The sequence below is a fragment of the Saimiri boliviensis genome, chromosome 14, assembly GCF_048565385.1.
Source record: "Saimiri boliviensis isolate mSaiBol1 chromosome 14, mSaiBol1.pri, whole genome shotgun sequence".
Classification (NCBI taxonomy): Eukaryota; Metazoa; Chordata; class Mammalia; order Primates; family Cebidae; genus Saimiri; species Saimiri boliviensis.
The window spans coordinates 80,254,160-80,279,714 of record NC_133462.1 but is presented as its reverse complement, the minus strand read 5'-3'; the positions used below and the strand labels follow the sequence as shown (position 1 = coordinate 80,279,714).

Here is a 25,555-nt window from a genome sequence, read left to right as displayed (position 1 = left end):
ATAGTTACTTAAAAGACCTTTTAATGCCCCAAATAATTGCTTTATATTTTCTTGATTGTTTTAATCCTGTAAGTTAATACTCTTACCTTTTCCCTCAAGGCTTCTAAAAGTAGATGATATTATCTGCTTTTATGTGACAGTTACTTGTTTTTTAACCTCCTTATGACATACGCCTTCAAGTGTTATTCTGAAACTAAACTTTTGAAAGTTACTATTCCCCTTGTAAAAGGATCTGCCTGTTTTTCTCTCCTGTCTTTTTCTTGTTAACCATTTTGTAGCATCCACAGGTAGCATGGTATATATTGGTCGAAATTCAGAGTCAGGCTGCCTAGATTCCCAGCTCTGCTGTTGGCTGGTTGTATGATGCTAGCAAGTTATTTGCCTTGTTTTCATGTTTATTTCATGGGATAATCATAGTACCTATGTCATGATTGTTGAGAGGACTAAATGAGCTAATATATGCAAAGCACTGTACCTGGCACATAGTGAGCCGTTAAAATTACCACCTCTCCCCTGTTGGCTTCATTCTCCTCTGTTGGTTTACGTGATGCTGTAGTTCCCTGGCTTTCTGTGATCTCTTGGACCATTCCTTCTGTGCCGGTTTCCTTTCTTCTAACTATAAATAGTATTTCCCTCTGGTTTTGATGTCAGCATTCTTCTCTTTATATGTAATAAGGATTATAGCCCCATCAGATAGACTGAGGTTTGAATTCTACCCCTGCCACATATTAGCTGTATGACCTTGGAATTTTAAATTTCCTCAATCCTTTCCAAACTTAGGTTTCTAATCTGTAAAATAGGGGTAATTCCTTTATAGCAGGATTGTTGGGAGGATTAGAGATAATATAAAGTGCCCAGTATAGGGTCCGACACTGTAGTTGCTGAGTAATGGGATCTGCTGCTTCTGCTGTCTTTTCTAGCTCATCCAGGTTTGTATCTTTAGATATCATCACTGAACTGTTGATGCCTAACTCTATTTCTGTAGTTGACTTTCCATTTTATACTGTTAAGGTGTACTTCAAACTGCCATTAAATGTTTTATATGTCTTATTGGCATTTTAGAGTTTTCATACCTGATATCAGACTAATCCTACCCTATTATCTTGCTTCTGAAATCTGCTGTTTGTATCATGTGTTCCATACTTGATCTCCTTTTAGGCATGGTACCTTAGCATTGAATTGATTCATTCATGTTCTTTGAGTCTGTCTCTGATTCCTGTCTGTATTCTCAACACTGAGGCTCAAACATTCATTTTTGGCTTCACTTCACACTACCTTAGTTAAACCCTCCTTACTTTATCAGGTCTGTATTTTTTCCCCAGTAGCCATGAATGGCATCTCCCTGATATTTTTTGTTTTCCTAATCTGTTTTTTACATTTATCTTTCTCTCTTATCAGATCCATCTTCCCAAAGTGGGAATCAGCAGATTCTTTACCCTAAAGGGTCAAATAGTAAATAGTTTGGGCTTTCTGAGCCTTGCAGTCTTTGTTGCAACTGTTCAACTCTGCTGTTGTGTAACAGGAAAGCAACCATAGAAGTACATGACCACATAAGTGTGACTTGTCTTGCAATAAAACTTTATTTACAAAACTGGGTGATGGTCAGAGTATGGTGGCATGCACCTGTAGTCCCAGCTACTTGGGAGGCTGAGGCAGAAGGATTGCTTGAGCCCAGCAGTTCAAGGCTAGCCTGCGCAACATAATGTGACCCCATCTCTTTAAAAAAAAAAAAAAAAAGTGTTGAGCTAGATATGGCCCACAGGCCAGAGTTTGCTGATCCCTCCCTCCCTTTCTTTCCTTTTAAATTACCATTCCTTATAGTATTTCTTGAAATAGTTATCTTTTTAAAAAATTGACCGCTAGGTAGGATGAACTTTTAGCTCCCCACTCGAATCTAAAATATTTTGGTGTTAAGTGTTCTGCTTCTTATCATTTGGAGAAGTACAAATTACACAATTGCAAAGGTTCCAGAAATATTCATATGGCAATTGCCCTAATATTAGTTCCTGACTCTTTCTTACATGTTACTAGGTGGGTATGTTATCGATAACAGTGCTGTATACTGGGGTTCTTTGGGAAGGTTCTTTAGGTCTGATGGGCTTACCAGTTTCTTTAGAACCTGCTTTGACCTCTGTGTAGTAGTAGTCCATTTCACCTATCTCAGCACAGCCTTTCAGATTTCACTGAGTGATGAAGGAACATTTCTATTTGGCCTCTATATATTCCTTCTTAGGGTTTAGGTGCATTCTGTATCAACTTTGTGGACACATTCCTTATGTGCCCTTGGAGATCTTCCTTGCAACATTCTAATTTATTAAGTTAAATATTTTTGAGTGCCTTCTCTAGAACTGTACTGAGGACATAAAGACAGTTCTAGCCTTAACACTCCTCATGTTCTGATGCAGGGGTCAGCTGACTTTCCAAAGGTCAGATTGTAAACCTTTTAGTCTGTGAGCTATGTGGTCTCTGTAGGAACTACTCAACTCTGCCATTGTAATTTGAAAGGAGCCATAGACAGTACACATATGATTGAGCTTGACTATGTTCCAGTAAAATTTTATTTACAAAAATCAGTGGTGGGCCAGATTTGGCCTGCAGACTATAGTTTGTCAATCCCTGGTCTAGTGGCATTGTGCCAAGGGATATGATATTTGAAACCACAAGGTAACCAGTGTGTCTTCCTTGAGTGTAATTTTACTCAGTTATTGTGGAGAAAAAGTTAAGTAGTTTGATTGATCTTAATTTAAGACATTCTTTTAATAATGTAAGTGGCCACCCAAGGAATAGAATATAAAATCAAGATGGCTATTTAAAATGAAACAGCCTTGCAAGAAATGTCTTGTTTGTAGTGAACCTCTTAATCTGTAACTACAAACTCTTTTGCCATTTGTTGGGTAAGTTTGAGAAGCACTGCTACACATTGGGAGCTATGGAAGGATTTAGAGGAGAGCAGTGACATCAGATTTTAATTTTAGAAAACTAACTTGAATGGAGTGTAGAGAATAGTTTGGAGCAGGACATGGCAATTCTGGAGGCAGGGAGATGTGTAAGAAGACTGTTAGAGGAATCCAAGTGAAAGATAAGAGCTTCTTTTAAGATGTAGGTAATGGAGGTAGAGAGATTCATACAGATTAGAGACATAGCAGGAATGTTTGATTTGGAATGTTTGATTTGACTGATTATGTAGGGCAAGGGACGTGGAGAAGGATGAGGCAAGGATGATAGTTCTAAGTTTCACTAGGGAGATTGGTTGAACAAGGTTGCCACTCAGTAAAGGAAATAATATATGAAGAAGAGCAATGTGAAGGCCAGGGAAGACAAATAAGTTGCTTTGGAATTGTTAAATTTGCTTTGCTTGTGTACATCCAGATGGAAATTGGTTTCGTATGACTAAGGACCAGTAAGTCCAACTTGGACTTACTGGTGTGAGCATGAGATTGAATGTAATCCCCTGGAGGAAGAGTTGTGTATAGCAAGGGTGTTGCTCATGATAGAAGCCAGTGAGGAAAAACAAAAACCACCTGGGTCAGTAGAGGAAAAGGGAACGTTTATTCAAAGAAAAGGAGGAAAACCAGAAGGCAGGCGTATTTTAGAGACCAAGAAATAATAGAGGTTCAGGAAGATGAATAGTACCAAACACTACAGAGAGGGTTAATTAGGATTAGAACCGGAAGACGTTTATTGCTTTTTTTTTTTTTTAATTAAAAAGGAGTGGGGTAATTTGGGACTTTGCCTGGGGTAATTTCAATGGAGCTGTGGGAACAAAGTCAGAAAGCAGTGCGTTGAATGTGAATGGTATGTAAGAAGACATAAGCAGGGACCTTAGACCAGCACTTCTGGCCTACGTTAATGTGTCTATGAGTCACTGGGTGATCAATTGGAGATCTTGTTAAAGTGGAGACTCTGAATCAGTAGGTCTGGCATGGATGCCCATATTCTGCATTTCCAACAACCTCCCAAGCAATAGGAATGCTGCTGTTTTGACAATCACCTGAACTCAGTTTCCCAAATTGTTCATTGAGGCATCCCAGAGCACTGTAGCTAACTTGCAAGGGTGCCACGGGATATTTTAAAATTTCAAGGGAAATACAACAACATCATTAGATTGCTGTATTAGATCACTGCATTCCTTTCAGTGATGTCATACCTTTGGGAAGCTGGATTTTCAGTGCTTGCTATGATAAAAAGCAAATACTATCTGGCAATCAGGGTAGAACAGGAAATGAGGCTGTCAGTATCCAATCTGAATCCAAGGTTTGCAAAGTATGCAGTGCCCAACAGGCATCCAGTTTTTAGGACTTAAAATACTAAGTGGTTTGGCTCTTATTGCTTAACAAAGGCAACTACAGTTGTTAGATACTACTTTTGGCCTAGGAGTGCCCTGCAAGATCACTGAGACACTAAAGATGTGTGAGCCAAGAAAATCTGGAACCACTGACATAGGACTGTTCTTCGTAGAAACTTGTCTGTGGAACCAAAGAGAACTGAGATGATTGGACGGTAGCTAAAAGAGGAACAAAGGAGCATTTATTTTAAAATAAAAGAGACAGATATGTTATATGTTGGCGGAGGGAGCAACTGATAGAGAAACAGCAGGTGTTGACTTAGAGTGAAAGGTCTCTGAGGAGGTGAGAAAGGATGGAATCTGTTTTTTCTAAATATTGCCCCCAAACCAACATTGATTTGTTGGAAGAAATGTGGAACCTCATGCCCTACTCCAGATCTCCTGAATCAGAATATGCATTTTAACACAATCCCCAGGTGATTTGTATGCGTATTAAAATTTCAGAGGCACTATAAGAGGCAGGGTTAGCCTTATATAGAAGAAAAAAAATGTGGCTTCCTTTTATTTATTTATTATATACCTTCCTGCATTCTGGCCATTTTGACTGAAGGAAATGAGATGACAAAGGTTTTAGATTAATTTAGAAATCTTGAGGTAAAAAGTTAAGGAAGTTTTTGCTTGTTTGCCCTGATTACCTCAGGTAAGTAAATAGAAAATATCTCCATCTAGTGAATAAGAAAATTGGGATTCAAATAGTGGCTTAGAGAGGTGAGCGATGGAGATTTGAAATAACCGTTTTGAGGAACGTCAACAAACCTGACCGGAAATACAGAAATTGCCAAGGAGTTCCAAAGGTCCAGGTAAGGTCAGACAACTTTTAGTGGTGTCAATCTGCGTGATTATAACAACTTTTTCCATTGGTGCTTAGTAGCTTGGATGTAGGAACTGCAAAAATTGGAGTCTACATTTGTTGATTTGCAGCTTGAGGTTAATGAAAAAATAAGCTAGCAAAAACCTATCCTGAATATGGAAAGCAATGAAGCCATAAGGAGGCTGAGATGAGAAAAAGGAATAGAAGGATTGGAGTTCTTCTTGAAAGCCAGTGAAAAGGTCACATATCCTGAAGTTGGAAGAATCCTTCCCTTGTTTTATCCATAGGGAGAGGAAAATTCTTTCCCATCAGGCTGCAGATATTTAAAACAGGGCTTTGTGACTGATTAGATAACAGGAAAGAAGTTTCAGTCTAGGATGACTCCTACTTATTATGATATTAAAGACTGCTGGTTAATAATTGATGAGACATTGACCTCCAGTGAGCATTTTTTTCTAAAAGGGAAAGGCAGAGGGTGTGATTAGGAAGCATGGAGGCAGGATGAGATTTGGAAATGTTGAATTTGAGGTTGGATAGGAGAGTATGTAGGTAAAGATAGCTATTTAGACCACTGGAAACAGGGACATGGAACATAAGCTATCAGGTATGAAGATCAGTTTGGGATTCAGTGATATAATAATAGCTTCTATTGATTGTTCATTGTTACAAAGAAGACTGAGGGGTTTATATTATCATTATCACATCCTCTCATCAGTCTTTTGAGGCAGGTATTAAGCCATTTTACAGATGAGAAAGTAAGATCAGACACATGCCCAAGGCCACACAGCTAGTAATTGTTAGAACCAACGTTAGGAATTAGATCTCTCTGATTCCAAGTCCATGCCCTTCCTAAGCTCTACTGAATTTTAGGTAACCAGCTTCTGGGTCTTGATTGATACCTGACGTGTTACAGAGTTTCTCAGATGCAAATAACTGAAACAACAAAAATCCTTCAAATGAGCTTAAGCAAAGCAGAACAAAATGTATTGGTCTTCATATCTATGGGTCTACTGATTGAGTGGCAGAGTTGAAATCATGGGCTCAAGCAATATTATCAAAATTTGATTTCTTCAGCTTTTCTTTTCTGTATTACTCTCTTGTAAGCTCCTTGATATGACAAGATGGCCCGAATAGTTTCAGCATTACATCATGGAGATGTATACAGACAGAGAGCTGCTCTTTACCAAGGGCTTTGACAAAAATCCTGGAGTTGAGCTTCATTGTATCTGATTGGCTTAGGCCCTGTGCCCATTTCTGAACCAACTTCTGGTCAGGCTTGAGCCACATGTCCAGCCTAGAGGGTAGAGAGTGAACCCCGCCCAGAGATAAGAATTGAGGACTACAGGTCAGGCTTTCCCAAGTAAGCGAGACACCTGGAAAGAGAAGAAGGGACAGGGATGCCAGGCAAACAAAAGCTGCTTGTCTACACATGGACAGGGATGAAAATCTTCCCTGTGACTGCTTGAGGGTGATGATAAAGATTATGAGATTGTCAGTAATGATGAAAGTAAGTGACATTTGTTAGATGCTTTCTAGGTACCAGGTGCTATGCTAGTCTTTTACATGTATCCTATTTTTAATCCTTACCATAGGTGTGTGAAGTGTATACTGTCATTATTTCGAAATACAGTTAGTAAGTGGTAGAGCTGAAAATTGAATTCAGGCTGGCCAGCTCCACACCTCACCCTCTCTATTACCACCGTAATATTTTAATTGTAATTTTCTTATTGTGGTTTTCACATTTCGTCTAGTTAACACTGGTTGACAGCATATAGTGAACCAGACAGACCTGGGCCACCAATTGTTCTACATAGTATGCTTAATAAATAATTGTTAATATGACTTAAATAGCATTTACTTTAAGTATTATAGTAGAAAATTTTTTGAATTAAGTTCTTAGTTTTTCTCTTAAAATATTTGTGCTTTTTATGTTTAGCCACTCCAATCCCAGAACTCTTTGTTTTCTTAAACTTCTTATATCATACTTGAATATATAAAATTCTAGTTGGATTATTTCATTTTTAGTATATCTCTAGAGATTATTAAAATGTTTTTGTTAATCTTGTTTAGCCTTTGTAATGGTTTCAAAGTGTTGTATTTCTATAAAGGCTTTTTAGTAAAAAGCTAATATTTTAAGGCTTTTATTATCAAAATAATTTATTCTGAGGTTGTCCTGTTTACTTATTATTTGACTTGGTCATTCACAAAAATAAAAAGATAATCTCATGTGGTCTTATTTTTAAGATGCTTATTTTAAGCATTAAAACCTTGTGTTTTGCAGTGACTAACAGAGTTTGAGTTTTTAGAATGATAAAAGTTACCAAGTAACATTTTATTTTGGTTTTCACGATTTTGGGCTGTGTGGTGCCAATTACATTTCTTTTAGTCCTGTCTGAAATGTCCGATATATGTTACTATAAAGCAAACAGTGCAGGATTGGAAATCAGGAGACTCAGCTTTTTGTCCTTTGGGATTCTCCTCTCTCAAGAGTTTGGGCCAGACCTTTATGATCTTTAACAGTTTTAAAATTCTAGAGTTTTTATTTTAAATCTCTGCTAGATCAGAAGCGCCACCTGATGGAATGTGTAGCCTTAGAGCTAGATTGGAAGATTGTGTAGTCCAGGTTCCTTATTTTAAAGATAAACCAATTGGGCATGGTGGCGCTCATGTCTGTAATCCCAGGACTTTGGGATTGTATTAAAGATATTTATGTTACCCTTCTTTATCTGTCTAATCTATCCTCTCTGTTTCTCTCAAGGTAAGTCATTAATTTATGTATTCAGTAGATAGTTGAGTGCCTGTGTTTGGCAATAGGAGTACAAGGATAAATAAGAGCTGGTTCATGCTCTCTTGGAGTCTACAGTCTGGTTGGGGAAACCCAGAAAAAAATATGTGGGTATATAGGTGTGGCAATATATAAATAATTAAGTTTTCTAAGAATGATGTGAACAACCAAATAACATTAAACTAAGTCAAAGTGATAAAAGTAGAATGAAGTTAATGTTACATGAAACAGACTCCTCATTATTTTCTAACACCAGATCTGGTCCTTACATAAATCACACTCTTCCTGCAGTGGTATGGATGCACAGATTAAACACTTCCACTCTTGAAACAAAACTAGATAAAATTATTTGTAAAATGGAGATTGTCACTTCTCTGCGTACCTCATGGAGTTGTTGCAGAATTGAAATGAGATAACTGTTTGTAAATCTTGTGAAGTAGAGTTCTATACAAATAGAATTTGTACTCTTATGAAAGTTGTGACTTGAATCTCTGTCCATCATGCCACAAAAAAACTTTTCCGAAGTGTTTGGTTGGTTATCTGCCCACAAAGGGAGTTACACTGTTACTGAAAAAAATCAGCTGGACATAGTGGTTCATGCCTGTAATCCCAGCATTTGGGAGGCCAAGTCAGGTAGATCACTTGAGTCCAGGAGTCCAGACCAGCTGGATAATATAGTAAGACCCTGTCTCTATAAAAAATAAAAATATATAATATTTTAAAAATATAATATATAAAAATAAAAAAAATAGCCAGGATACTCAGAAGGCAGGAGAATCCCTTGAGCCAAGGAGTCTGAGGCTGCAGTGAGCCATGGTCATGCCACTGCACTCCTGCAACAGAGCAAGCAAGACTGTGTCTCAGGAAAACAAAAATAGGAAAAAAAAAATCAGTTCCTTTTTATTGCAGTTATTGAATTCGTTTTTTTTTGTTTTTTGAGACAGAGTCTCACTCTGTAGCCCAGGCTAGAGAGCACTGGCACCGGCTCACTGCAGCCTCCATCTCCTGGGTTCAAGCAGTTTTCCTGCTTCAGCTTCCTGAATTGAGATTCAGCTGGGATTACAGGGGCCCACCACCATGTCTGGCTAATTTTTGTATTTTTTCGTAGAGACGGGATTTCACCCTGTTGGCCAGGCTGGTCTCGAACTGACGTCAGGTGATCCATCCACCTCGGCCTTCCAAAGTGTTGAGATTACAGGCGTGAGCCACTGCACCCAGTCCAGTTACTGAATTCTTAAGAGCCTGATTTACATGTTTTCTGACCAGTCTTATCAACTCATTGCTTTATAGCTGTACTACAAAAATGGTACCACTCAGTCATCTACCCAAGCGAATGAAAGCCTCTAGGTCTGAATGTGTCACTTCCTTGCTTAAAACTCTTCAGTGGTTCCCTGTTACCTACTAAAATCTAAGTTCAGTATTGGGGCTTGCTAAGGTCTGGGGAGGGGCCAGAGCTATGACCAGCCCTACCTGTCGCCTTCCTTGTCTCACACATCAAGCTCACCCTTGTTTGCAGTTTACAAGCATGGGTCTACAAACACACTGTGCTATGACCTTTTCTCTTCTTGGAATATTTTCTCTTTCCTTCCTTACCTGGCTAATTCATATTCTTTCAAAACTCATTTTTCAGAAAGCCTTTCCTGATCCCAACCTTCTTCCCAGTGACATAGTGTATGGTCTGGTCATTTTAATTGTCATCTGTGTTGGGATGATCAGTCTTCCTCTCTGTTCTACTCACACTTCCTAGCACTATGCCTTACACATACCCTAACTGAACATGTTCAAAACTGAACTCCTGATTTCTCTCATTCTCCAGATTAAGTCTGTACCATATGCTGTCTTCATCTGTTTATGGTAATTACATTTTTCCTGTTGCTCAAGTCAAAACCTTAGAGTCATCTTCTCTATCATACCTCATACCAATCTTTCTGGACGTCTTGCTTTATTCTGCCTTTAAAATAGTACGAGTATCCCATCACTTGTTACCACCTTCTTTGATACCGCTGTGGTCCAAGTGATCACCATACCACACCTGATTTATTTAGGAGCCTTCTAACTAGTCTTCTGCCTTCAACTCTTGCCAGCCTTCAGTATGTTTTGCATATAGGACTTGGGAAACTTTTTATGTCAAGGGCACTTAGGTTTTGTGGACTGCATGGTCTCTGTCATAGCTACTAGACTGCACGGTTGGGGCACAAAAGCAGCTGTAGAGAATATGTAATTGAATGAGCGTGGCTGCATTCCAATACAACTTTATTTATAAAAACAGCCAGTGGGTTGTAGTTTGCCAGCCCCTGCTCTACGTGACAACCAGACTTAGTCTTTATAGTGGTCTCTAAAGCCCTCCAGGATTTGTGTCCCCAACCCCTTACCTGTCTGACTACATTTTCCACTGTTGGCTTTGCTCCCTCCTCTCCGGTCACACTGACTATTTTTCCTCAAATATGCCATGCCCATTGTCACCTGATTCTTTGCACTGGTTATTCCTTCTGCCTGGAAAATTCATTTCTTCATCTCTTTCAAGTTTGCTTAAATGTCAGCTGCTTCTCACTCAGGTCTGCCTGACCAATCACCCTGTAAATAATTACATTCTAGCATTGTATTCCCCATTCTGTATTCTGTTTTTCTTTGTAATACTTATCTTCTACCATATATTATGCTATACATTGTTTTTTTTCTTTCTCCTCCTGCTAGATAAAATGTTCCCTGAAAGCAGTAACTTTTTTGTCTTTTCTATTATTGTATCCCTAAGATCTAGAACAGTGCCTGACATATAGTAGGTGCTCAGAAAATATTTATTGAATTAATGAACACATAGTGGATATTTTTAGGGTTTAATTTTTTTAAGTTCTTTCTCTCTCACCAACACCACATCCTTTCTGTTTCATACTCTTAGTGTCGCTCTAAGCTGCCCTGCCCTCTCCATTCTCACTCCCCTTTATTCTGGCTCTCATCTTTCAGCAGTGTGTTCATAACCTCTTACTCTGTGTCATCTGGGCCATCCTCTACAAGTAGATTGAGTGATGTTTATAAATTGGAAAAATGATTATTATCATTCAAAACCCTTTTCTTTCTGGCCTTTTGCCAACTAGAATGAAGTGCTTGTTTAAAGTACAAGATCTCTTATGAAGGAATAATGGTCAAGGAAAAAAAAGTACAGGATCTCAGGCTTCATGCCATACCTAATAAGTCATAATTTCAAGCAGAGGGGATGAGAATCATTATAATTTAGGAAGTAACCCAAGTGATTCTTAGAACACAGTTGGCCAGCACTGGCCTATACGGTAAAGTTCCTCGGTGAGTCAGTGGGAGCCTTTATGAGCTGACCCTGCCTGTCTCTCCTACCCCATCCCTATTGCTCCACACTGCACTTCATCTTCCAACAGTTTTTCTATTTGATTTTCTCTCAGGACTCCGTATTGATTCTGTTTTCGCAAATATTCTTTTCCCTGTACAGAATAGAATCTTCTCCTACTCTGGAAAACTTCTATTTTTAATCTTTCAAAATTCTGCACATATGTCAGTTTTCCTGTAAAGTCTTTTTTTACCCCATTCCTGTGACAAAGTTAATTATGTCTTTGTTGTCTGGGTACCCTGTGTAAGTAAGACTCTGTTGTGATGTTTATTACACTGTACTGTGTGCCTTTGCATAACTGTTTGCCTTTTGTGACCCAACCTGAGCCAGTAGTTGTTTACAGGTATTAGGCATTTATTGAGAGGTACTGCTGTCGCTTGGAGGCTACAGTTAAATGAGTATTATAGATCTCTTCCCCCAGAATCGAGCTTCTAAATGGCATGTTAACTGGGAAAACAAAACTCATACTGAGTTCTGCCACACATTAAAAAAAAAAATTATTAGCCAGCAAGCACAAAAATACTGTTTTATTAGGTGGATGAAATTCCTACTTTCTATCCTTTCAGAGCATCTGATGAGCACTTTTTTTTTTTGAGACAGAATCTCGTTCTGTTGCCCAGGCTGGAGTGCAGTGGCACAGTGTCAGTTCACTGCAACCTCTACCTCCTAGGTTCAACCAATTCTCCTGCCTTAGCCTCCCGAGTAGCTGGGATTACAGGCGTGTGCCACCACACCCGGCTGATTTTTGTATTTTTAGTGAAGATGTGGTTTTGCCATGTTGGCCAAGCTGGTCTCAAACTCCTAACCTCAGATGATCCTGCCTCGGCCTCCCAAAGTACTGGGATTACAGGCATGAGCCACCACAACCGGCCTGCCAAGCACCTTTTATGAAAGGTTTATTTAAGGCAAAAATGCTAGTATGCCTTTAGGATTCAGCTGAACCTAACTGGAATCAGACAACAGAATTCCTTTATGGGGAATTAGCAGAACCAGCAGGAGTCATAAGGCTCAGGGTACAGTCCCTAAGAGTAGGCCACTAGATTTCACTAGATTCATGTGTATGTTCACGTACAAGCAGTGGTCCCTATACAGTGCGAGTAGCCCCGTTCTTGAGCACCATTCTTTTCTAATACTGTCATAATTTCTAATACTATGTTAATTACCAAATTCTCTGGCTTTGGGTGAGATAAGGCTTCTTGAGTTGTCTCACTGGAGTAAGGTTTTTGATTACAAGGTTTCCCCATTAACTGATGATTATTTATATCCAGTCGTGGTCTTGCATGTTAACTAACTGCTCCAGGATGAATGTGAGGAACCTCTCTCACCCATGTCCTCTAGTCCATTAAATCAAATAATAATTAACACTGTTTGTGCCAAAATAAAGAATTTAAATCAGAACTCTCCTCTAGACCCTGGAATTGAAACAGATGTTTAACTTATAATCTCTGTATCCTCATGCCTAGTGCAGTACCTACTCAGTGAGCCTCAAGAAGTACCAGAATGAATGTCTGTAATGTCAAGCAGCTAAGTGTGTTCTGTTTGTATTTTTTTTTTTTTTTTGAGACGGAGTTTTGCTCTCGTTACCCAGGCTGGAGTGCAATGGCGCGATCTCGGCTCACCGCAACCTCCGCCTCCTGGGTTCAGGCAATTCTCCTGCCTCAGCCTCCTGAGTAGCTGGGATTACAGGCATGCGCCACCACACCCAGCTAATTTTTTGTATTTTTAGTAGAGACGGAGTTTCACCATGTTGACCAGGATGGTCTCGATCTCTTGACCTCGTGATCCACCTGCCTCGGCCTCTCAAAGTGCTGGGATTACAGGCTTGAGCCACCGCGCCTGGCCTGTTTGTATTTTTTTAATGCTAAATTGCAGACTCTGCCAAGGAATTATATTAATAATATAACAAGTTTGCCATAGTTGTCAGAGCATCTGTCTTAACAGTGATACTTTCTTGCATGGGCTGGAATGAGATCTTGTAATTTTCTGGGTGGGGATCAAGCTGGGACCTGCTCAGGAACCCCAGTCTTCTTGTGGGGAGAGGTTGCTCTGTCTTCCTCATGAAGTTTGCGGTGGGAGTGGCATGTGTGGTATAAATACCCCAGAGCCCTGCTTGGGAACCTAAGGAAGAGTTGTGTGGTGCTGGTAAAATTACAGCTAAGGTTAACAAATTGTAGATCTCTGTTGTGACATCAGAGCGACACAGCTCAAAATATAACGTGTTTCACCAGATGGATTCCTCATTTGTAAAGTATAACTATCAATTCTTCGCTAAAAGGGAAATGAAAGCTCAGAGAGTACTGAGGCATCATTTTATATCTCTAGATTATATTGTCTGTTGGGAGCATCACATTTAAGTTGATTTGTAAGTGTGTCTTTAAGATATTTATCTTGGGCTAGAATTAGGGCCATTAAGGAAAGTAGTTTGGTGTTAGATTATTAAACAATTCATAATTCTTGAGCCGTTTGGAGAACTATTTGGATCAATGCTATTTCTTCTTTAATCTTTTTCTTCCTGCATTTTTCATATTTCTATAAACATGGGAAGACTTTCAGATTTAAAAAATTTTACCTTGATAATTAATATATGCTGCTTTCCTGTACAAATAATAAAAACTTTATATTAACATACTCTTCTACACAAGAAGAATAAAAGATAGAAATTGTTGTTGTGTCATATGACAATGGTTAATAACCAAAGAGCTCTTAAAAATCAGTAGGGGCCAGATGTAATGGCTCACACCTGTAGTCTCAGTAGTTTGTGAGGCCAGGGTGGGAGGATCACTTGAGGCCAGAAGTTAAGACCAGGCTGAACAACACAGGGAGAGCCCATCTCTACAAAACATTAAAAAATTAGCCAGGTATGGTGGCATGTTCCTGTAGTCCCAGCTACTTGGGAGGATTGCTTGAGCCCAGGAGTTCAAAGTTACAGTGAACTGTGATTACGCCACTGCACTCCAGTCTGGGTGACGGACCCTATCTCTAAAATAATAATAAATCAGTAGGGAAAAGATTAACCCAATAGAAAAGTGGATAAAGGATATGAGCAAGTAGTTGAAGAATTAAATGGCCAATATAAATAGGAAAAATGCTGACTTTTAAAAGTATAAGATGTAATTAAAACATTAGTAAGATAAATGTTACCTATCAAATTGAGCTGTTTTCAAAAGATTAAAACTTACTACCCCGGGTTGACAAATGGTTAAGAAGATGTGGGCACCCATACAAAGCTAGTAGGAATATAAGCTCATGCAGTCATTCTGGAGAACATTTCAGCAATTAAACAGCTGTAAGGCCTAATAATTTCACTTATAGTAATTTAATTTTAGAAAGATATCAAGGACTCACAAAGATTAACCTTCAAAACTATTTTTGATCACAGTATTATTATAATAGCATTTTTTAGTTTTTAAGGAAATAACGTGTAAGCCCTTATGTCCTTTTTGAAAAAATAAAATATGTTTATCAGTTACACTAAGAAATGAATTAGTCAAAAAATTAGTCAGAAATCATTTACAATAAATAAGCTTTTGACCACTTAGTTGTTTACTGTGATCAAGAAAGCAGCAATTTTATTTATCAACCTTATTTAGAGTAAGAGTTCTTAATCTAAATGACTGTTCCATAAGAATCTGTCCTCTGTTCTCTTCTCTCTATACTTCCTTCCTTGCAATCTCTGGCAGGCACATGGCTTCAACTGTCACATGCAAAGATGGCTCCTAAATTTACATTTCCAGTCATGACTTGTTTTTTGGAGTTCCACACTCAGGTTTCCAACTATCCTTTGGACATCCCCACCTGGATGGCCTGCCGGCATGACTTGTTTTCTTCCATATTTGAACTAGGTTTTTATAGACCCCAAATGTAGTGATAGTGATGTTTTCCTGTGCCTTGGGAGTACATGGAGAAGAGACTTAAAAGGTATAGCTGTAGAACTGAAAAATACCATATGCAATACAACAGGTTCTTGAATAACATTATTCTGTTCAGTGTCATTTTGTTATATGTTGATGAGGGAGAAAGAATCAATTCCTGGCTGAGGCCACTGTCAGTGTGGAGCTTGCAAATTCTCCTCATGTATATGAGTTTTCTCCAGGTGCTCTAGTTTCCTCCCACATCCCGAAGATGTACACATTGGTTGGACACTGGCATATCTCAGTTGTCTTAGTATGAGTGAATGTGAGTGTGTGTGAGTGCACCTTGCAGTAGGGATGGCATCCTGCCCAAGTCTCGTTCCCATCTTGTACCTTGAGCTCCAGGGATAGGCTCCAACCATCTGCAACCCGAAACTGGACTAATTGCATAAATAATTACTTTACTTGTTTTTATTAATCTTTCTTAAATGTATATATAGCTCGCATTTATTTCAGTGTTTACCATTAGAAGTGTTTTAGTCTTTCTTTAGAGGTTTGGCATTGTTTTGTGGGCACAAGTATGCTATAGGAGCTTAACTTTTATGTTAATCAGCCTGTGGTAAACTTGGTTTTGTTACACATTGTTTCACTTAACGTTTCTGAGAACCTGTCTAGGCTGTTAAGTGAGGACTTACTGTACATCTTGACATGAGAGACTTGGGCATTAGGCATGATGAGCATGTGCCACTGCAGCAGGTGGTGGGCCACTTAGGAGTCTGCATTACCAATTTCATCTGAATTCTTCTTGGGCAGACTATATACGTGCCTTACTGGAGCAAGGAATTGAAGAATAGAAAGTTGTTTTTCTTTGGGCAGACTATATACATGCCTTACTGGAGCAAGGAATTGAACAGAAAGTTGTTTTTCTTTCTAAACTGCCTCAGTTCATATCCTGCCTCTGTCACATAGAGTCTCTGACCTTCAGCAAGGTTTTTCTTTTCACTCTAGTTTAGTTTTCTGGTCTCTAAAATGCGGGGAGGAGAAATTGTACCTGCCTAAGGTTTGCTGTAAAGAATGACCGAGGTAATCCATGCCTGGCCTATGATAAGTGGTTAGTAAATGTTAGCTGTCAACCTCTACAAAAGGCATAGTGCTATGTCAAAGCATAGTGCTTTGATAATATATTTTAATAGGGCAAATTTTCGGATAGTAAACCTTTTCCCTTCATTCAGGGTAAAAATAGTAGTTCTGTAACCCATCAAAGTTTTGTAAGCTTTTTATCTCTGTTTTAAAGTAATTCAGTTCAAAAAGGAAAAATAAGTTTCCAAGTTCAGCTTCATATTGAAGTCTAGTAATGCTAGAAATAAATGTCTCTTAAATTCCTCAGAAGCATTGCAGACCTCTTGCTTCCTTTTTTTCTCAGAGTGAAAAACAAATTTATGCTGTTTCCTATCTTAAGAACATTCTCAGTCAGCCAGGCACAGTGGCTCACACTTGTAGTCCTAGCACTTTGGGAGGCTGAGGCAGACAGATTGCTTGAGCCTAGGAGTTGAAGACCAGCCTGGGCAGCATAGTGAGACCTTGTCTTTGAAAACATAAAAAAGGACATTCTCAATTGTGTATATTTTCGTATCAGAAAAGAAAAAATAGTGTTGTTTTGTTTATGTATAAATAGATTTTTCTCAATGAGAAGTTTAAAGTTGGTATCTCTACAAGATGGCAAATTAGGAATTTACCTCAGAATTATATAGTAGTGGATTGGATTGTTTCTTTTTCAGGCTTTCTAGTTTACAGGGTTATGCTGGTGTTTTACTTGTTATCCTTTTTACAGTTATAATCATGAACTGCTGCCTTTCCTGAGGCTGGTATTGGCAAGTTAATTAAATTGGCAGATTCATGCAGGCCCTCTGGAGCACTCATTCCCTCTCCCTTCTTCCTTTCTCCTCATTTTTCAGTATTCCTGTCACCAGAGCAGAGCACAGGGGACCTAGGGAATGCCAGATAAGACTACAGTGGTTTAATTTTCAGTAGCTTTGCAGGTCTCTTAATTAAAAAAAAAAAAAAGAAAAAAAAAGAAAAAAAAAGACTACAGTGGTAATAGCCACTTTTGAATAATACATTTAGATGATGATAACTGAGCTATACTGGGGATTGTGTAACTTAATTAACAAAATTACATTGAACTTATTAAAACTTTTCTTAAACGTAACATTTAAAACTTTTCTTTATTGCACCTTTTATTTTTTCAAAGAAGCCTCACTTGGAATTCAAATACTACATAGGAAGCAGCTAAGCGCTGCCTCTAGTTGAAGGTTGGGATAAAACCCACTTGTTTGGCCTCTTCTCTATCACTTCATTGCCCATTAGTCCCCATCCCTGTATATCCTCCATGGAACCCTAGGGCCCTAGGACTCTAAGGAAAGCAGTTTAGAATTGACTAATACAAACAGATCCCATGTTGGGGCACAATCCTGGTCTGTCAGTTTTGTTCTATTCTGGGATGTCTTGCTCATTTTGACAACTACTGACAAACTCCTCTCCTACCCATACATGCTATTAAAACTGCTCTTTCACCTGGTGTTTCCATTTTCATGTACAGTAACTCCATTCATTTATTCACATAGGCTGAAAACCCCGAAGTCTCTTGACTCTTCTTACTCTCCACCCATTAGCAAATCATGCTGGTTTTCTGCCTTCAGAATACACCCCACTTTGCTACTCTGGGTTCAGCCTCTTTGGTTTCTTGCCTGGAAACTGCAATAGCTAACTTAGTCTTCTCTTTTCACTCTTTCCTTCCTGCAATCTAGTACAGTGGTTAATTCCATGGACTCTGGAACCGGATTCCCTGTCCTGTGACTTTGAGAATACTCATTAGACTTTGTAAGCCTCAGTTTTCTTAACAGTTAAATGAAGATGAAAACAATGATACTTTTTACCTCACATGGTTGTGTCAGACCACTTATTACACATAAATTACTTAGAATAGGACATGGCAAACAGTAAGTGTCCAATAAATGTTAGGTGGTGAGCGATATTGAGGTTGTTGTGTTTGTTTTTCTTTTTATTCATGCAGACTTGAAACTGATGTTCTTAAAACATGAGTCAGATACATTCTCTATTGGCTGTCGCTTCTTAGCACAATATCCAAAGGACTTCCTGTGGCTTACCAGGCCCTGCAGCCCTAGGTTACCTGGTTCCTCTCGGATTATGTTGGCCCATGTTCTCTGTGTTCCAGCCACACTGGCCCACTGCTGTTTCCTGCCTTGTTAGCCTTTGAGCACTCATTTTGTCTCTTGCCACATAGGCTGTCCCTTCAGAGTTGCCCAACTTGCCACTCCCTTCATTTGAGTCTAAACCCAAATGTCAACCACTGTTCAAGAATATCATGTCAGTGTTCTCTATATACGTAACTTTTTTCATAGCTTAAGAAAATACAACTTTTTGCTACCTAACATTACATTATATATCTGTTTACTGGCAATTTATGCTATTAGACCAGATTTCATAGTACAATAGTCCGCTCTTAACTCAGAGCAATACCTTCCAAGACCAAAGTGGATACTTGAAAGTGTAGATAGCACCAAATCCTATATGTATTATGTTTTTTCTTTTACATACATACCTATAATAAAGCCTAATTTATAAAGTAAGAGATCAGCAATAAAATAGAACAATTATAACAGTATGCCAGCATAACTCCTCTTGCACTTTGGGGCTATAACTAAGTAAAATAAGGTTTCCTTGAATACAAGTACCAGGACGATTGCTCTGATAACCTCTAGAAGGCTACTAAGTGACTAATGGGCAGATAACATCTACAGTGTGGATACGCTGGACAATGGGATGTTTCATCTCAGGCAAAACGGGGCAGGACTGCAAGATATTCATTGCACTACTCAGAATGGTGTGGGATTTATGAATTGTTCATTTCTGGAATTTTCTATTTTATTTTTTTTGGACTGAGTTGTCCACAGGTAACTGAAACCACAGAAAGAAAAACTTACAAAGAGGGACTACTGTAAGTGAATGCAAGGGAACTTGTCTCTTTTGTTCATCATTTTAGCCCCAGTGTCCTTCATATACATAGTAGATGCTCAAGAGGTATTTGTTAAATGGATATATAGTATGGGATGGGGTGAGTGAATGACAAACATTTTCCCCTTCCTTCTTTGCACAAGAGATGCTGAAGTTACCAGATAGTTGGAAAGGCCCAAACTAACTTTTTTGAGACGCAGAGTTCAAGTTTCCCTCTTCTTTCCCATGAATAATAATATATTGTGTAAATCATCATAATTATCTCAGTTAACCACAAATGGATTAATTGCATTGTTAAATTAGTATCCTCTTACAGTTGCTATTCAAGGTAAACTTGTCTAAACTAGTGACAAGGAAATTATTTGGGCTCATCATATATTGAGCACTTAAACCCACTAAGCCCATGCCATACCCCTGGTTATTACCAACCTCCAGTGCTGAAAGAAGGAACTTCTTAAGTCTCTGTTTGGAGTCAGGAAAAATAGAGACATATGTAATATTCTCTAAAAATTCTGCTTCTCGTAAACAGCAGTAAATTCAAAGTATCTAGGAAAACAGGATTTTAAAATAAGGATTTAGGTTTAAGATGCCTCTTAATTTCTTAGGGATGGGAAGTGAATTTTAGTGTCTTAGTTTCTTAAGGATGGGAAGTAAATTTTGGTTTTTTTTTTTTTTTTGGAGACAAAGTCTTGCTCTGCCACCCAGGCTGGAGTGCAGTAGTGCAGTCTCAGCTCACTGCAACCTCCGCCTCCTGGGTTCAAGCAATTCTTCTGCCTCGGCCTCCCGAGTAGCTGGGACTACACGTGCACATCGCCATGGCTGGCTATTTTTTTGTATTTTAGTAGAGATGAGGTTTCCACCATGTTGCCCAGGCTGGTCGCGAACTCTTAAGCTCAGCTCAGGCAATCCACCCACCTCAGCCTCCCAAAGTGCTGGTATTACAGGCATGAGCCACCACATCCGGCCGGCAAGTGAATTTTAAAAATTAACATTTATATTTAGTATGATAGTAGAACAATTCAGTTACTGTTTGACAACTTTATACTATTTATTGACTTTAATACATGAGGAAATAAAGAACTTCAAGGATAGCTCATAACCAACCAGGCCCGGTGGCTCGTGCTTGTAATCCCAGCACTTTGGGAGGCTGAGATGGGCGGATCACTTGAGGTCAGGAGTTCAAGGCCAGCCTGGCCAACATGGTGAAACCCTGTGCCTACTAAAAATACAAAAATTAGCCAGGCATGGTGGCGTGCACCTGTAATCCCAGCTATTTGGGAGGCTGAAGCAGGAGAATTGCTTGAACCTGGGAGACGGAGGTTGCAGTGAACTGAGATTGCACCACTGCACCCCAGCCTGGGTGACAGGGCAAGACTCCATCAAAACAAATGAACAATCAAAAACAAGAATAGCACATAACCTTGAACATCTTTGTCTGTTTTCTTTATAATTCCTGAGAATTTTTTAAAAAGTACTCTTAGCAATTTCAGTTGATTATCATGTACAACTAGAATATGGAGGATATTTTGTGCTTTTTATTTTTGGGCCTCTTTTCTACCTTCATGCTGAACATCTATCAATCTTCTGAACCATATCTTGTTATAATCTGAGCAAATAATTTTCTGATTCAAAGAGGGTAAACATAAGCTAACTTGTTTAGTCCTTTTTTAAACAAAAATCACTGACATTAAATGAGTTAATGTTTGGAGTTGAGTTGACTTTTTAAATTATCCCTATTACAACATAGTAAGACCCTATCTCTACAAAAAAATACAAAAATTAACCAGCCTGGTGACATGCGCTTATAGTCTTAGCTACTTGGGAGGCTGAGGTGGCAGAATCATTTGAGCCCAGGAGCTTGAGGCTGCAATGAGCCATGATTCCACCACTGCGCTACAACCTGGGCAACAGAGCCAGACCTGTCTCAAAAAATAATAATAATTTGGTACCATTCAGAGACAGCATCAGATGGGGTGTTTGACTGGGTTGGTTCACCTGTCGGATGGTAAAGTAGGTGTTCTGAAGTGAGCTCAAGGAGGAGACAAATCTTCCATGTAACAGAACAAAAACTCACTTCATCTTGATTATCTATATGTATAAAGATTGTGAAAGTAGGACCATGACATTTTTCTGACCTTTGGTGTTATCACTGTGAAGCAGAATTCACCAGTCCTTGGATTGTTCACTGACCTATCCTGTGTTCTCTATAAATATTAATGTAGAATAGCCTTACCTTTCTTATCTACAGAATATTATTTTTATTAGAAGAATTTAAGTATAAATCAGTAGCCAGAAATCAAAGATCTGATTTATTAGCTGTTCTCTCTTTTTATTTATACATGGACTTTAAAAATCATCATCATTATTATTACAGGCCATGGTTGCTTGTTATCCGGGCAATGGAACGGGTTATGTACGTCATGTTGATAATCCAAATGGAGACGGAAGATGTGTGACATGTATATATTATCTAAATAAAGACTGGGATGCCAAGGTATGCAACTTAATTGAGCATTGACTTTTTTCTTACAGGTGTCTTTTTCTCAAAAGCATTAAGGTTCATACTTCTTACAGGTGAGACCGTCAGAGACACAGTTAAAAATTTTCCTTTTAAATTTGTTTTTAGTCTTGAGTATTAGGAGTGGATTTTTGTAAAATGAAACAAATGCTAATCTATGTTATATAATGTAATTAAACCTGTACTTAACAAGGTAGTGTTGTGCCCTTACAATTTTGAGAGGGTAGACTTCATGTTCAGTGTTCTTTGTTTTTTTTGTTTTTTGTTTTTTTTTTTTTTTTTGAGACAGAGTTTCGCTCTTGTTACCCAGGCTGGAGTGCAATGGCGCGATCTCGGCTCACCGCAGCCTCCGCCTCCTGGGTTCAGGCAATTCTCCTGCCTCAGCCTCCTGAGTAGCTGGGATTACAGGCACGTGCCACCATGCCCAGCTAATTTTTTGTGTTTTTAGTAGAGACAGGGTTTCACCATGTTGACCAGGATGGTCTCGATCTCTTGACCTCGTGATCCACCCGCCTCAGCCTCCCAAAGTGCTGGGATTACAGGCATGAGCCACCACGCCCGGCCTCATGTTCAGTGTTCTAAACATACACACACACACACACACACACACACACACACACACACACGAGGTTAAGGGAAATGAAACTTTGAAAGGTAATGGATATGTTTATTACCTTGGTTGTGATGGATGGTATCACGGGTGTGTACATATATGTCCACACTCATCAAATTGTAAATGTTAAATATATGCATTTTTGTATATCAGTTATACCTCAATAAAGCCATATAAAAAAGTACTGATATATCTTAAAAAGTAGATTCATTTATTTTCAGATATTAAGAATTTATCTAAAATCTAACTTTTTAGAAAGGTGACCTTTATTAAAATATTTTCCTTTTAATAGTTTTTAGAAAAACACTTCTGAGAACAGTTGTTTGATGATGGCTTTTAGGGGAGATTACCTGTAGATAATTGTTAAAGATTATTTGCTATGTTATTCTTTGCATTTTTGTAAAAATATTATATGGCATTGAGTTGTTGAATTGAATATTGGAGGCAGGATTTCATCTTTCCCTGATTATTAAAAAATCAGAAGTTTATCAATACTGACAAGCCCTGTAAAACCAATTAGAATGTATAATGTATTTAATCTCTCGTTTTAAATATATATTTCCTTAATATTAGCTTGTCTCATTAAATTTAAATGATTTTTAAAAGTATGTCATATATTACTACACTAGAGACTGTATAGACTATGGTTGTTTTTTAAAATCTTAAGTATAACATTCAAATGGATAAGTGGCTTGTACAGTTCAGTGGATTTTCACAAAGTGAACATACCTGTGTAGCCAGGGTTACTTTTTCTTTTCCTTTCTTTCTTTCTTTCTTTCTTTTTTTTTTTTTTAACCAAATAACCTTTAAAACACATTTCTCTCTGCCTCCCCCAAAACATACAAATGGAAACTGCCTGGGTCTTAAATGTGCAAAAACCTAATCCTACCCTAAAAAGTGTTACACATTTAGGATATGCTCACAGTGCTCCAGTAATCTTTCTAAAACACACTGACTTAAAGAATTTTCTTGACTGGGTATGGTGGCTCATGCCTGTAATCCTAGCACTTTGGGAGGCCAAGGCAGGTGGATTATGAGGTCAGGAGATTGAGACCATCTTGACCAATATGATGAAACTCTATCTCTACTAAAAATACAAAAATTAGCTGGACGTAGTGGTGCCTGCCTGTAATCCCAGCTACTTGGGAGGCTGAGGCAGGAGAATAGCTTGAATCCAGGAGGTGGAGGTTGCAGCGAGCTGAGATCGCATCACTGCACTCCAGCCTGGCAACTGAGTGAGACTGTCTCAAAAAAAAAAAAAAAAAAAAATATATATATATATATATATATATATATATATATAAAAGCGTTTTCTCTGTCCTAGTCCAAGTTCAAAATGGAGCTAACTTTACTGCTAAGTATATATTGAGGCATTATGTCAATAAGCATGGTTTTTCTGTTGCAGCTTTCAAAGTTTGAAGCAGAGAAATAAATTTCGTATTTGAGCCCAAGGCTCAAATACAAAAAACAGATTGCTGTAACTTTAGTTAAAACTTAAAAGTTGACTTTTTGGCAGATTTTGCGAAGAGCTAGAAAGCTAGAACTATGTTTCATCAACTTCTAACTTCTAGATTTTGTTAGGCTTTTTCTAAGCTGGTCTTACAATTTTTATAAGACTTAGGGTTGTTAATATACAGGTTTTAAATTAGGACATAGGCAGAGAAAAGTCCCTAGTGTTTTTATTTATAGAATAGAAAATTTTCATTGCAAGATTGCACTTAGTATTTATTGTACCATAAATTCTGGATGCTAGGGATATAGCCGAAATGGAATTAGCCCTGGCAAAGCTTAGGTTCTGTTGGAGGATACAGATCAGTAAGATTGACAGTTACAGATGGTTATGCCAAGTGTCAAGACAGATTGCTATGAGAGCGCACAGGAGGGCCACCTAATTCAGAGGTCAGAGAAAGTTTCCCAGAGGAAGAATGGAAGTATCAAGTAGCCATTTCTTTTAAAACATTTTCAGCAGGTCACCAGTGGTACTCTCAGTGACTTCAGTCAAAGGTAAAGGAGCAGGAAAAAAGGAAAAAGAAAGAAGACATGTCGTCAGTCAGTCTGGAGGTTCTTTAGATGTCTGCATAATTGCCTGAGGAATCATTCTGAACAACTGGAAGCTGAGGAAAATCGGCAAGGGCATCAGAGTAGCTAGAATTTAACCTACCTGAGGGTGATCCTGATAAACCTTTTCTTTAACTGTAGATTCTAGGTTTGGGCTCAGACTCCTTACTGTCCTGACCAGGTGTTAGAGTTTCTTTCAAGAGTCTACCTGCTTAGGAGTGTTACACAGGAGTAAGGAGCTCTATTTGGTTGGTTGGGTTTTGCCTACTCCCAGATCATAAACACCACAAGGACAAAGTCTGTCTGCATTATTCTCTACTCTGCACTCAGAGCTGACCACAGTTCCCAGTGTGATTTGATGCCTAGTTGGTGTTCAGGTAAATAATAATAATCCAGATTCAAGTTTCACAAGCAGGTAGACATCTGTGCATCAAGCCCAGTCTGGAGAGGGAGAGCCACAGGTTCTCATAAACAGCATGCTGATGGTGATGGTAATGCTAATGATAATGATGGTCATAATAAATGATGACACTTTCTGATATATTGAATTATTTAAATAAAAGCTATTTCTCACAATCCTATTGTTTGTTGAACTTTAAAGTATGGTAAACTATTTGAAATCTAATTGTAATAATTTGTCAAAATTTCTTGAAATGTATCTATTTTAAGAATGAGTTTAACAAATCATTAGCATACATAAATAAATGTTTAGTAGTTTTCAAAACTTTCAACCATCATTTTAAGACTTTTAAATTCAGATAATATTCATGTATTTCATCATGTTTTTATAAAAATCCCTAAAAGGGCTGGGCATGGTGGCTGACACCTGTAATCCCAGCACTTTGGGAGGCTGAGGTGGGCAGATCACCTGAGGTCAAGAGTTCAAGACCAGCCTGGCCAACATGGTGAAACCCCATCTCTACTAAAAATGTAAAAATTAGCCGGGCATGGTGGCGTGCGCCTGTGATCACAGCTACTCTGGAGGCTGAGGTAGGGGAATTGCTTGAAGCCAGGAGGCGGTTGCAGTGATCTGAGATTGTGCCATTACACTCCAGCCTGGGTGACAGTGAGACTCCATCTTAATAAATAAATAAATGAAAATTCTCAAAATAAGTAAATTTTTCCTTGGCATCAGTGCATATACTTTTAAAATTGCAGCTCATCTTCATACCTTATTAATTGAG

The 25,555-nt window shown here is 38.5% G+C and overlaps 1 protein-coding gene across 3 annotated transcripts in view; it reads left to right on the top strand.

Annotated features, from left to right (window-relative positions):
- The window catches only part of EGLN1 (egl-9 family hypoxia inducible factor 1), a 56,163-nt gene that overhangs the window by 22,925 nt on the left and 7,683 nt on the right, over positions 1–25,555 (top strand). For all 3 annotated transcript variants that reach the window (XM_074385328.1, XM_074385327.1, XM_003940799.4), the window contains exon 2: positions 21,557–21,676. In XM_074385328.1, the coding sequence (XP_074241429.1) occupies positions 21,557–21,676 (120 nt within the window). The remainder of the gene's footprint in view (positions 1–21,556; positions 21,677–25,555) is intronic.